At 49.1% G+C, this 12,785-nt stretch overlaps 6 protein-coding genes across 6 annotated transcripts; 4 read left to right on the top strand and 2 right to left on the bottom strand. All coding sequences in view use genetic code 12, as the record gives it.

The window, feature by feature from the left end:
• Window positions 1–442: 442 nt before the first annotated feature.
• Window positions 443–1,795, top strand: POS5 (NADH kinase; the record flags this gene model as incomplete). Its single annotated transcript, XM_025483591.1, has 1 exon — window positions 443–1,795. One exon carries the CDS (start codon window positions 443–445, stop codon window positions 1,793–1,795), a length of 1,353 nt encoding a protein of 450 aa, XP_025335826.1.
• Window positions 1,796–3,007: 1,212 nt separating this feature from the next.
• SSN6 (transcription regulator) lies at window positions 3,008–5,592 on the top strand (the record flags this gene model as incomplete). The annotated part of the gene is made up of 2 exons (XM_025483590.1): window positions 3,008–4,618; window positions 4,639–5,592. 2 exons carry the CDS (start codon window positions 3,008–3,010, stop codon window positions 5,590–5,592), a joined length of 2,565 nt encoding a protein of 854 aa, XP_025335825.1.
• An 80-nt stretch (window positions 5,593–5,672) lies between these two features.
• On the bottom strand, window positions 5,673–7,394 carry CXQ87_005160 (uncharacterized protein; the record flags this gene model as incomplete). The annotated part of the gene is made up of 1 exon (XM_025483589.1): window positions 5,673–7,394. The coding sequence occupies one exon, from the start codon at window positions 7,392–7,394 to the stop codon at window positions 5,673–5,675; it is 1,722 nt and encodes a 573-aa protein (XP_025335824.1).
• Window positions 7,395–8,130: 736 nt separating this feature from the next.
• Window positions 8,131–8,760, bottom strand: YSA1 (ADP-ribose diphosphatase; the record flags this gene model as incomplete). The annotated part of the gene is made up of 1 exon (XM_025483588.1): window positions 8,131–8,760. One exon carries the CDS (start codon window positions 8,758–8,760, stop codon window positions 8,131–8,133), a length of 630 nt encoding a protein of 209 aa, XP_025335823.1.
• A 177-nt stretch (window positions 8,761–8,937) lies between these two features.
• On the top strand, window positions 8,938–10,985 carry CXQ87_005158 (NADH dehydrogenase [ubiquinone] iron-sulfur protein 7, mitochondrial; the record flags this gene model as incomplete). The annotated part of the gene is made up of 2 exons (XM_025483587.1): window positions 8,938–9,227; window positions 10,379–10,985. The coding sequence occupies 2 exons, from the start codon at window positions 8,938–8,940 to the stop codon at window positions 10,983–10,985; spliced, it is 897 nt and encodes a 298-aa protein (XP_025335822.1).
• A 1,138-nt stretch (window positions 10,986–12,123) lies between these two features.
• On the top strand, window positions 12,124–12,534 carry HHT1 (Hht1p; the record flags this gene model as incomplete). Its single annotated transcript, XM_025483586.1, has 1 exon — window positions 12,124–12,534. One exon carries the CDS (start codon window positions 12,124–12,126, stop codon window positions 12,532–12,534), a length of 411 nt encoding a protein of 136 aa, XP_025335821.1.
• Window positions 12,535–12,785: the final 251 nt, after the last annotated feature.

The following is a 12,785-nucleotide window of genomic DNA, read 5'->3' as shown; positions in this document are numbered from 1 at the left end:
CACCCATTTATGCATCAGCCAGCGCACATACGTATAGATATCCATACCGTAAGCGAAAATGACACATGAATATTGATAAAAGAGGCGACACTGAGCTGAAATGTTAAAACAATTGAACATTTGCCACCCTTTATTAAACAGAGCTGATCATCTTGCAATGTATGCACCCATCCTTATCTCGATTGGCTTTCCATTAATTGAGATCAACACATAACCGCAAATCGTCAAACTAATTTTTTAACAGAACTAAAAACAAGAAAACAAATATTACCCTTATGCCTCCTCAGACCCCAATGGGATTCACCTGGAACGGCTTATCGTGGTGCCGTGACTCATGCAGTATATGGAGCGACAGAATCAGTAGATTTCACTACTGATACGACAACGAATGAAACATTGGGCTTTTTTTTGCGCAGCCAGAGCCCGTTTGGCGCTTACTAGCATGCCATTGCGTCTGTCTGCCACTCGCCATCTTGCCCTGCTGCCCGCTACCACCAAAATGACTTGGTCCTTGAAAACCAACAATACTAGTGGGATGAGAACCATGACATCCAGAAACCTCAGTACGGGACCGCCTGCTCCGTTGTTTATCAAATCTTGCCAGCTGTTGGCGCCTTCAACAGCCCCAGAGCTCGTGGGTCTGCCCCACCTGAAACTCCACAATGTGGTCTGGAGAGATCCGGTCCAGAACATCTACATCGTTAAGAAACCATGGAACGACGCCGTGCTAGCGGCAATGGTGCAGTTTATCAACTTTATACACGCGGAGTACCCGAGCCTTAATGTCGTTGTTTCGCTGGACGTGGCAGAGGAATTGAAGAGTGAGTACTTGAAGCAGCCTGGCTCGAAGCCTAGATCGATATATACGGGTTCTGTCGAGGACATTGTGGCCAAGACCGACTTGATCGTTGTGCTAGGTGGAGACGGAACGACACTTCGGGCGGTTTCGGCGTTTCTGAACTCTAGAGTACCTCCGGTGCTCAGCTTTGCTTTAGGAACGCTAGGGTTCCTCTTACCGTTTGATTTTGCTCACTACAAGAAGGTTTTCCGGTCCGTCTACGAATCTCGTTCTAAAGCTCTTCACAGAACTCGCCTCGAGTGTCATGTTGTTAGACGAGCTCAAAGCGAAGAACGTGAGAGACAAGGAAAGAAACCAGAACAGGTTCGTCGCTACGAGCTTGAGCACTACAAACAGCACCACAACGCCACAATGCTTCATGCCATGAACGACGTCTCGTTGCACCGTGGATCGCAGCCCAATTTGATGCTGTTGGATATTTACATTGACTCTGAGTTTCTCACCACCACAACCGCAGATGGTCTTGTTTTTGCATCGCCCACCGGCTCCACCGCATATTCGTTGTCGTCTGGTGGCTCAATTGTCAACCCGCTTGTGCCTTGCATTCTCCTCACACCCGTGTGTCCTCGTTCGCTTTCGTTTAGGCCACTTATTTTACCAACTACATCGCACATTATGGTCAAATTGCCGGTCACCAACAGAAACAGTCTGATCAACCTCAATATCGACGGCATTCCGCAGGCGGAGCTCCATCCAGGCGACGAACTTCATTTGGTGAGCGAAAACGGTACTATTTACATTCCTGGAAAGCACCAGCCGCCACAGACGTTGGCTGCAAAACAGGGCTTTGACGATATTCTTGAGCCTGGCCACAACGTCGTAAGAGAAAACAGCATGGGAATTTACTGCATTGCCAAGACGGAGAATGACTGGACCAAGGGGATCAACGAGCTTCTTGGCTTCAACAAGTCCTTCAAGGGGAAGATGAAGATATAGGGTGAGAGAGAAGGATGCGGGGATTCCAGGGTAAAGCTATGGCGGCCAAGAGACTACAAATTTTGAGAAGAAAGCCAAACTGAAGATAGACAGTCAACTCCCCGAAAAACAATCGCTCATCGTGGTTGACTCAGGTCTTCAATGGACTGCGCTTGGCAATTGCAGCTTGTTCGAGGCTCGGAGAATTGGGCTCAAGGAAATGACACCATTACATGCAGTCCGATACATACCACCCAATTGAAGCATTGTCATCTGGACGCCGCTGGGTGCCAAATCCCACAAAGAGTACCTAGCTGGGGTGGGTGGCTGGCTGGCGCATCCTGACGTAAACAGCGCATCACGTGATGTCTCACGTGTATCCGCTCACGCGAGCTTTTTTGGCGTGATGCGCACGTGTTGCATGGCGTGGCCGTTGTCACCCCCTATTGCCCGTTGAGGCAGCATGGGGTGGCGAGTATGGGGTGCGCAGGATAGGGTGCCGTAACGCGGTAGGCCCTGGGGCCCAGGCTTCCGGAATTGGCGCCATTTTAAACCTCCTAAAAGAAAAAATAAGATTTCGGGGCCTCATGACGTGATGCACCGGCTAGAAGCGCAGGCACCGAAACAGCCCCATTTGCAAGCGAATCTGGCGATTGGATTGCGGGAAATAGCGCGGCTCGAGCCACTTGTTCAGGGCTTGTTCCTGGCTTTGCCGGGCCTACCGAGTATGACGAAAAGTGGACCACAAAGAAAAAGATGGCGCTTGCTGATTATGCATTTGCTTATTCTTTTTTTTCTTTTCCAATTGGGCTGGAAGATCTTTTTCAGCCGCTGGATCGACGACAATAGGCTTTGCAATCGGCGCAATCTGGGGCAAGCTTTTTCTGTTGTATATATTATTTTTCTGCTCGCCTGGCGGCAGGACCTTCGCTCGAGTTTAGCTGCATTGGTTTTTCGTCCATTCTTTGTTCAATCTTTTTTGTGCCCTCACGCATTATTTGCCTGCCTGGCAGCACATTTTTTTTTTTTTTTTTTCTTTGACCTGTCGATACAACTATCTTTTGGTACCTCCAGCATACACCTCTTTTTTTTTTATATATATATATCACCAAAACCAACCACACACCCCCACGCTGCTACGCCACAAGCACCAATCCATCCGAGGCCCAATCCCATCCCCAATTAAAGCGAGCCGTCCCCTCCCTGGCCTACTAAATTTTGTCCAGCCTCCTCATGTCTCTCCCTGTGCAAATGGCGATGAAACTGTCCAACGGCGTGAACCCGTCTCCAATTATGCTTCCTCTCCAGCAACAGCAAATGCAAATGATGCCTCAGGCCCATGCCCACGCCGCTCAGGCTCAGGCCCATGCCCAGGCTCAAGCCCAGGCTCAGGCTCAAGCTCAAGCTCACGCTCATGCCCAAAACCAGGCCCTTGCCGCCCAACAACAACAACAGCAACAGCAGCAACAGCCGCCGCCACAGGCCCAGCAGATCCAGAATGGCGAACGCTCCCTTCTCGCCGAAACAACGTCCCAGACGTGGCTCGCCGTCGGCTCCTTGGCGGAGTCCCTCGGTGACTTGGAGAAGGCCTCGCTGGCCTACGACGCCGCCTTGCGCCACAACCCCAACAATCCTGAGGGGCTCATCCGCATGGCCAACATCTACCGCTCCAGAGACCACTTCTTGAAGGCCGCCGAGCTCTACGAGCAGGCACTTCTGTTCAACAACGAGAACGGTGACACATGGGGGCTCTTGGGCCACTGCTATCTCATGATGGACGACTTGCAGCGGGCTTACGCTGCCTACCAACGTGCTCTCTACTTCTTGGACAACCCCAATGTGCCCAAGTTGTGGCACGGAATCGGTATCTTGTACGACCGTTACGGCTCCTTGGAGTACGCTGAAGAGGCCTTTGTCCGTGTGTTGGACTTGGACCCCAACTTTGACAAGTCCAACGAGATCTACTTCCGTCTCGGTATCATTTACAAGCACCAGGGCATGCTTCCTTCCGCCTTGGAGTGCTTCCAGTACATCTTGTCGAACCCTCCACACCCGTTGACCCAGCCCGACGTCTGGTTCCAGATCGGCTCTGTGCTTGAGCAGCAGAAGAACTGGAACGGCGCCAAGGAGGCCTACGAGAAGGTTTTGGAGGTCAACCCCAACCACGCCAAGGTCTTGCAGCAATTGGGTTGCTTGTACTCCCAGGCCGAGTCCGCCACTTCTCCAAATGAACAATCCCAGGGAGCCCAGGGCCAGCAGCCTTTCCAGCAGGATCTCAACATTGCCCTCAAGTACCTCACCCAGTCGATCGAGATCGACGCTGGCGACGCTCACTCATGGTACTATTTGGGCCGTGTCCACATGATCCGTGGTGACTTTAACGCTGCCTACGAGGCCTTCCAGCAGGCCGTCAACCGCGACGCCAGAAACCCAACCTTCTGGTGCTCGATTGGTGTTCTTTACTACCAGATCTCCCAGTACCGTGATGCGCTCGATGCCTACACGAGGGCGATCCGTTTGAACCCATACATCTCCGAGGTCTGGTACGACTTGGGTACCTTGTATGAAACCTGCAACAACCAGATCAGCGATGCCTTGGACGCTTACCGCCAGGCTGAGCGTTTGGACCCTGGCAATCCACACATCAAGGCCCGTTTGGAGCAATTGATCAAGTACCAGCAAGACGGTAACACTCATCCACCCCAACCACCACCAGTGAACCAGCAGCCACGCTTGCCTCAAGGAATGGTGTTGGAGAGCACGCAACCTCAACAACCGCAGCAGCCACCTGCTCCTCAACAGTTCTCCCAAGGACCCCCACCTCCACCCCACAGCTTCTGCAGGGTCAACGCCCTCCACAGCAGCCTGTGAACTTCCCAGGTCAGGGTCTTCAGCCACACCACCAGGTTCCTCCACAACAACAACAGCAGCAGCAGCAACAGCCCCAACAACTGCAACAACAACTGCAGCAACAACTGCAGCAACAACTGCCATACCAAGTCGGAAGACCACAGCTTGGTTCTCAACCTCCTCATCTTCAACAGTCTGGCCAACCACTTCCGCACCAACAACTTCCTCAGCCGGGTGCTCCTCAGTACCAGGGTCACCAAAGCAACACACCTCTGCAAATCCCAACTCCACAGCACCAGCCGCAGCCAATGAATCAGCTTCCATCGGTTCCTGCCGCTGGTGAACAGGCTGGTCAGGCAGCTGGATCTACCGCCCAATCGCCATCAGTTGGTGCAACCCTTCCACCTGTTCAGCACCGCCAGGATAGTAGAGAACAGACGCTAGCTCCTCCTGCTGAGTCCAAGCCCGCTGATCTGACAGCATCAGAGGCATCAAAGCAGGGCACCCCAATGGAAGTTGAGAAGCCCTCGGCTGAACAAACCAACGGTTCTCTCAAACATGACTTGGAGGAGAAGAATGACGACAAAGCATTGAAAAAGCCCTCCATCTCAAAGACCGCTACTCCTCAGCCTGCCGAAAGCGCAAATAATCAACCTAATGTATCTTCAGCAGATGAGAAGTCGGAACCTGAGAAGCCCGCGGATTCCGAGCCAGCAACTGCTACTAGTGCTCCCGGTCCAGCTGCTGCACCTGGTCCTAGCGTCAACCCTCAGCCTGTGGTGACTGAAGAATCTTCGAACGCTACTTCAGCTCCCAAGTTTTCCAGCAACGTGACGGAAAATGAGAAGAACGAAGAGACCAACGAAAAGGACAATGACAATGACGAGGAAGAAGAAGAAAGAACGAATGAGCCTGTTGAGCCTCCTTTGCGCAAAGTAGAGGAGGATGAAAACTACGATGACGAGTAATGATGTCGCTAGGAACTCCTGACCGCTTGAAAGCGGTGCAAACTCTGTGTAATATGTACGATTAAAATCTTGTTCAAGACTCACTGGTTGAACGCTCCAGGAACGGCGGTTTGCTCTACTGGAGTTGGTGTTGTAGATGCGCTTGACTGTGAACCTCTGGAGGTGACGATAGTCATGTTAGATAAGGTATTGGCCTTGTGGGTGCTCAAATATAGGTTGAACAAATCTTTGATGATTGTCACGCCAAACATGCCGACAAGATTTGCAAAAAGGATTAACTTAGGTCTTGGAACATGCAGAAACCAGGAAGATCTCTGAAGTACTGTAAGCATGATCCTGCCAACGTCAGCAGCTAAAAATGGCCAAAGGAACGTAGTTACTCCCGTCACGACTCTCAGTTTCGTAAGAAGCGAAGTTGAGTAGTCATTTTTTAGACATGCAATCAGTTTGAACAGCCATGCTTGAAGCTTGAGCTTGAGCCAGCGCCATGCAAAGTCCTCTTTGAGTATTATCAGCAACTCAAGAAGCTTGTGTTTGATAGCGTTGATCATTGGCGAGGGGGAAGTAGCAACAGGGGAATTACGCTTCGCCTTTCTGACCTTGTCCCGCAATTCGAAATGAAGCCTTCCCAATTTGCTCTCAATAAGCTCGTACTTTGCAAGTTCGCTCTCACTGAGCGTGTTGGCTATGCTTTTGGGACGAACCGCCATTGAGAGGTCAAAATGGCGTTTGTTGATGGTGAGCCTAAACAACAAGTCGTAGATCCATCTCGCTGGAATCATAGAGCCAATCATGACATTTGGATCCCACCAGCTGATGTTCTTTGTGAGACCAGCCCAACCGAGTGCTCCCAAGGAGCGAGACTTCCAAACAGAAGCAAGACACTGTCTCAAATTGGCATATAAGCCCTTTGCAAGTGTGTGGTTACCTAGGGACGAGACATACTGACAGACAAGAAATTCGTTGAAAGTGTCTGTGAGTAACGACAGTGCTGAGGAGTTGAAAAGGCACCCAAAGATAGACGAAAAGCGCATTCTGAACAAGACGAGGGGAAGAAGCGGCACAAGCTGGAAGCGGAAGTGGCTCAAAACGTTGACGTCCCAGTCCATGCGATCTGCCAGGGGCACGGCTGCACTTAAAGTAGTTGCAGGGCCAGATTGTGGCTTTCTACGGAGTAAGGAGATCAAGATGGACTCGGGCACCATCACCTCAAGCATATTAACGCCACAGCGAGTAAGACCAGCATATCCCACAGTGACAATTCCGATGGCGGCTCCAGAAACACCCATGAACACACCCAGGTACAGAACCATATCCTTAATTGACGAACGTACCAAGGTGTTGAGCGCTAGTAGCGACGAGTGGGACATTTGGAAGACGATCTTGTTTTTACACTGTGGGCAATCTGCCGCAAGCATCACAGAATTGTTATCTCCGAGACCCACCATATCCTGGGAGGGCGTGTAGACGTATGATTCCGTACCCCAGGTCACAAGGAGCCTTCCCCAGCGAGAGTTGAAGTTGAACATTCCCGGATCATCCAAATCGTCATCCACCGGAGGAAAAACACCGATATCTGATCTTGAATCAGCCAGGCTCGACCTTCTAGGAATCTCGTCCCTGAACGTTCTAGTCACCTTAGATGGAGGGAGCGAGTTGAACCACTCCATGAGGCACATTTTATGAACCACCAACGAGCACGTGGAGCAAGGCATAATAAGGTCTTCAGCATCTTTGGTAGTGCCGAACGATGGAATCTCCGTATCGTCTCCGAGACAGAGGGCACATATAGAAGAAGACATGGTAGGTAATCTGGGGAACATGAGATTTCGCACTCAGCTGAGACAAATACCCATGGGGCAATCAGAAGACGATCGGGATGTTGGGATTTAAGTATTTTGAAGGGGCTTATTTTGTCGAATTTGAGAGGTATAGGTGATTGCATCAAATACGTTGGTTGGTGAGATTGTGGATTAAGTGTAGTGGGTGCACTGATATGTACCATATCGGCGTTGTGATTAGCCCATAAAGGCTTAAGAAATCTTTTATCAGCTCAAATTACTAGCGCTACTTTTGAAACGATCAATAAAAGCTTATAGAAGCTTTCTAACGATATCTTAAAGAAGGAAATTCGCCTTTCGGATTTAGGTGGTTCTCGGATCTGTGGTTTGCAGCCATTTCCTGGCATATGAAAATGGCGAGCACAGTTATATCGGGAGTTGATATCGAGTTGGGCTTTTATAGCTGATTTATTCTCGATTCGAGGGTTAAGACTTCCCGAAGTTGTGGAAAATCTCGAGTGTAGGTTCTATTATATATCCTCGGTACTAGAATATCCCTCGGTTGCTTAAACATAACTTACCTCAGTTTAGCCTTCCACACAAACACATTCTCAAACTACCTCAAGGACCTATCGTGGTCTTTGTTTTCTGGAAACCCTTGATCTGAGCTCTTTTTATTAAAAGTTCGTGAACCCATAGTCTTTACGTAAACCTGTACGACAATCAGTCAGATAAATCAGACAGCTTATCCAACTCCTCACTGGAACGCCCTCTTGGCAACATCAAGACCAGCGGCAAAGTGGTATAACCTGGCATCGACGACGCATCCTTCCTTCTGGCACACCTCCTCAAGCCCCTTCAAGAGATTGTCAATTGGCAACGTGAAAACATCAATAAACTCTCCATCCTCGGTCTGTGCTTTGGGATTCTGGTTACGTGGGTCCTCCATATCCACATCCACGGTCACCAAAGCCATGTTGGCGTTGGTAAGGCCTGGATCACTGAACAAAGTGATACTATCGTGAGAACTGCTTCTTGTCTTGCCGTGGTAGCCAGTCTCTTCAATCAATTCTCTCTCAGCAGTAGACTCCACAGACTCATTAGGATCAATAAGGCCAGCAGGCATCTCAATGACCACTTTCTCGCATGGTGGTCTGAATTGCTTGACAAGAACGAGATCACTAGGGTTGCCCTTTTTCTTGAGCAAGGCGAAAATCGAGACGGCGTCCAAACCAGTGGTTTCTGTTCTCGTTGTTCTGACAGCCATCTCCCAAACTCTCTCCTTTCCAGCAGGATCAATCCAATTGATCTTCCTGGTCTGAATCCACTTGCCCTGGTCCAAGGCCTCCACAGACTTGATCTTGGCGTCGTAAGGAGAATTGCTCATTCTGGTGGTACTTAAAGTTCTGGAAAAGCGATTGAGGTTTCTGCAAGCACTGGCAATTCTTTTCATAAAAGAGTCGCAGGTTGAGTTGCTCTGAGTTCTGGTTCTACTGGACCCGATATCGCACAAACTGTACCCAGTGCAAAACAGAGTAACCAAACCACCTGAGCCTTCTTTGCAATGAAGGACGACACAGACGCCATCAAGGCCAAAATCCAGGATCATTTAGTGTCCCTGGGGAATTACGAGATTATCTCCAAGCAGCTTAAGCTTAAGTTGTACGAGGCTGGCTGGTTTGATGAGATCTCCCAGGTCGCCAGTAAAGAGCTTCAAAAGCCAGGACTGGAGGAGATGAATTTTGAAAACTTGTACAACTTTTTGAGGCCCAAGGCTGAAGAGAAGGTGCCCGAGTCTGTGAAAGAGGATGTTTTGAACAGGATAAAGGAGTATCTTGACGATGCGATCCAGTAGTGGGCGATGGACGAGAGTTGGAGATAATGAAGGGAAAGGGGCTTTCCTGAAATGCATTTGCATCTCACAGTTTTTGCCATGTGAGTGTAACTCGTTGCCTTGTCACGATCATTCTCAGGTTGGGATTCAGGATCCAGTGGGTGGATCATCCTTCAAAGGGCACATCCAAATGAGAATGAAGTGCAGAAAACTGTATCTCTGGAGGGCGTTTAAAGAACGGCGAAGAAGCAAAGAATGTTCAAATTGTGGAAGAAATTACAGACCAGCCCCACATGTACCTTCGCTTGGATCATTGAGACTGGCTTTAATTGACTTCACCTAAGACCACGATGCTTCGCTAATTTGCATACTTACAATAAAATTTAACGAAATTGATGCTACAAAATGCATTGTAGAACAAGCTAATTCAGGATATCAACCTGGCAACTGGCAATAGTGCACTCTTCAACCTAGCAAGTAACAGAGACGATTCCTTCGAAATTTTGAATTAAACTCGAATCAAGCTTTTCTTGCGACGTAAGTGCATTCTTTGCAAAACTAAAGGCAATGTCTGAAAATTATGGTCTTGCTGAGTGAATTCATAAAGTGCAGCAGTCTACACTATTACGTACGGCGCAGCTTCCTTGCCCATATGTGCTAATTCCTATAACTAACAAAACATCCTCAACTGAAGTTAAACCATCACATAGATATCATCCAAACCTGTTGCCACAACAAAATTCCAAAAATCACACCTCACCAAACAACGACTATCTCTTCGATCTGTCTGCGTGAAAGCACCCTATTTAGTCCGTCGCATTTGCAACCAATCCTGGCTCTAACAAAGCTTTGCATGCACCGATGACCACCACGTTCTCGGGCCACAAGGCCAACAAAAACACGAAACCAAAATCATCAGAAACGCCGCTTCCAATTTTCATCAGATCACAGACCCCAACCCAATTTCCACCAAAACCAGACCCGCCCACACGCTGACTCCGGAGACCGCACCCGTGCACCACGCACCTATCCAATCACTTTGCCTTAATTTGTGCTGATTGCAACTCGCAAAAAAAAACTAGTGTCTCTTCAACACCGCTACCATCACATCTTTTCACACAAATGTTGCCGGTTGCTAGAAACTCGCTTGCGGCAATCCCCAAAACACAAGCCCTCGGGCTCTCCGCATCCAGGCTCTCCGCTTGGCCTCCACCAAGCAGATTGGTGGTGGAGGAGTTCCTGCCAAAGACTTGACCCCAAGAAAGTTGGACACAGACTTCACCCTCATGTCCGAAAAAACTGCATCGTCGCCAGTCGACTACGCCTTGACGTCGCTCGACGCCATTGCCATGTGGGCGAGAAAATCGTCCTTTTGGCCCGTCACTTTCGGTTTGGCCTGCTGTGCCGTGGAGATGATGCATGTCTCTGCTCCCAGATATGACCAGGATAGATTGGGTATTATTTTCCGTGCCTCGCCACGTCAGTCGGATATCATGATTGTGGCCGGTACTGTCACCAACAAGATGGCTCCAGCATTGAGACAGGTGTACGACCAGATGTCTGACCCTAGATGGGTTATTTCCATGGGCTCGTGCGCCAACGGAGGCGGCTACTACCACTACTCCTACTCGGTGGTCAGAGGCTGTGACCGTCTTATTCCAGTGGACATCTACGTGCCCGGCTGTCCTCCTACGGCCGAGGCCTTGATGTACGGTGTTTTCCAGTTGCAGAAGAAGATGATGAAGACGAGAATCACCCGTATGTGGTACAGAAACTAATCATGTGGCCCTTTGCCACGGCATGAACGTGCCTTGTATACTATAGCCCTGGCTGCTTTGCATGGCAATCGAGTATTGCTAATAAATTCATATCCGAGAGTGATGTAGGTCTGCGAGATATAGGCATAATTGGCCTAGCTACGATTAGTAAGGTGAGTTTACCAAGTTCTTGATAGCATTGAATCTCGAAAACGTTGCTGTGGGGTTCAATTTGGTAACTCCGTGAGATCCCTACCTGGTCATCTACAGCAAGTGGGCCAATAGTTCCTCGAACGGAACCCCGAAATGGACCCTTCAAGTAAAAATTCAAGGATACTTCAGGGTGAGTTTTCAGGTCGAGAGAAATTGAGACTTTTCTACGAATCATCTCGGAAAGGGTCTATTGACATTCGTCGTCTATAATTCCGTTGAGTATCACGGTCAATTGACATTGTGACCGAACACAAAACAACACTTTTCACATTCAGTAGGATTAGTCAGTAAGCTCTCGCTCGAGAATACAAAAATGAACAAATTCGATTTGTAGACCAAATTCCCAACAACTCAGTTTCCAGCTGCGTCACGGAATTGGGTGCAAAACGTGAACATGTGGGCACCAGATGGCAGGTCCAAAGCAGGACCAAAGCAGGACCTAAAAGTTCCAGGCCAATAGAGAAAAAAAGAAAAGTGCATAAAGCTCCACAACGCTTTCCCTTTTGCCACCGACATACAAGCAACTACCACTTTCCTCACTACACCCATCTGACTCTTATCAGCTGTCTCAAGCCCAGACCACTGAGGCTCACCATACACAATTCAACCATCTAACGTAAATGTCACAAAAGATGACCAAGTAAGCACTTTGAACCTTCTGAAATCACCAAAACCTTCTATCCTTCCATGACCGAATTCATCATTACACCTTCCCTAAACTCTTCACTATCACCACACCACCCGTCAGCTAACGGTGTGGGGCGCATGTAATTCTTTTTTCGGTCACCACTACACTTCCTAGTACGGTGCGGAAGAGAATAGTGCAATATGATTGGCCCAGGGCGCCTTTTTTCCCCTTGCTCGTTTCGCCTCCCTCTCACCCTCCCTGCGCCTGGATTCGCAATACAAATTTTCTCAGATACTCTTCTTCTTTCTACATCACGTAATGGCCAGAACTAAGCAAACAGCCAGAAAATCCACCGGTGGTAAGGCCCCAAGAAAGCAGTTGGCCTCCAAGGCCGCTAGAAAGTCCGCCCCAGTTTCCGGCGGTGTCAAGAAGCCCCACAGATATAAGCCAGGTACCGTGGCCTTGAGAGAAATCAGAAGATTCCAGAAGTCCACTGACCTTTTGATCAGAAAGTTGCCTTTCCAAAGATTGGTTAGAGAAATCGCCCAGGACTTCAAGTCCGACTTGAGATTCCAGTCCTCTGCTATTGGTGCTCTTCAGGAAGCCGTCGAAGCCTACTTGGTCTCCTTGTTCGAGGACACCAACTTGTGTGCTATCCACGCCAAGAGAGTCACCATCCAGAAGAAGGACATCCAGTTGGCCAGAAGATTGAGAGGCGAGAGATCGTAAGGCTGCGGTATGCCTCCCCTTATGTTACAGTTATAGTTTTATGTTGGTTTAATGATATTGTTTAGGAGAAAAGTGTAGAAGAGATTGTAGAATTGTATCTAAAGCAAACAAAACTTATCATTATCGGAATGCTGTGGTCGCTGGTGGACGCAGCGTGCTCTGCTACGTCTCGGTGAAGATCACGTATTCTACATCGTCACTCGTGGGCCGTGTCCATGTCCCGGCCACGTCAGCGTCTTGTCTTTGAAGGG

The sequence above is a fragment of the Candidozyma duobushaemuli genome, assembly GCF_002926085.2.
Source record: "Candidozyma duobushaemuli strain B09383 chromosome Unknown G_B09383, whole genome shotgun sequence".
NCBI classification, from domain to species: domain Eukaryota; kingdom Fungi; phylum Ascomycota; class Pichiomycetes; order Serinales; family Metschnikowiaceae; genus Candidozyma; species Candidozyma duobushaemuli.
Note: the sequence above shows the minus strand (reverse complement) of the source record. Positions and strands in the feature narration are given on the sequence as shown.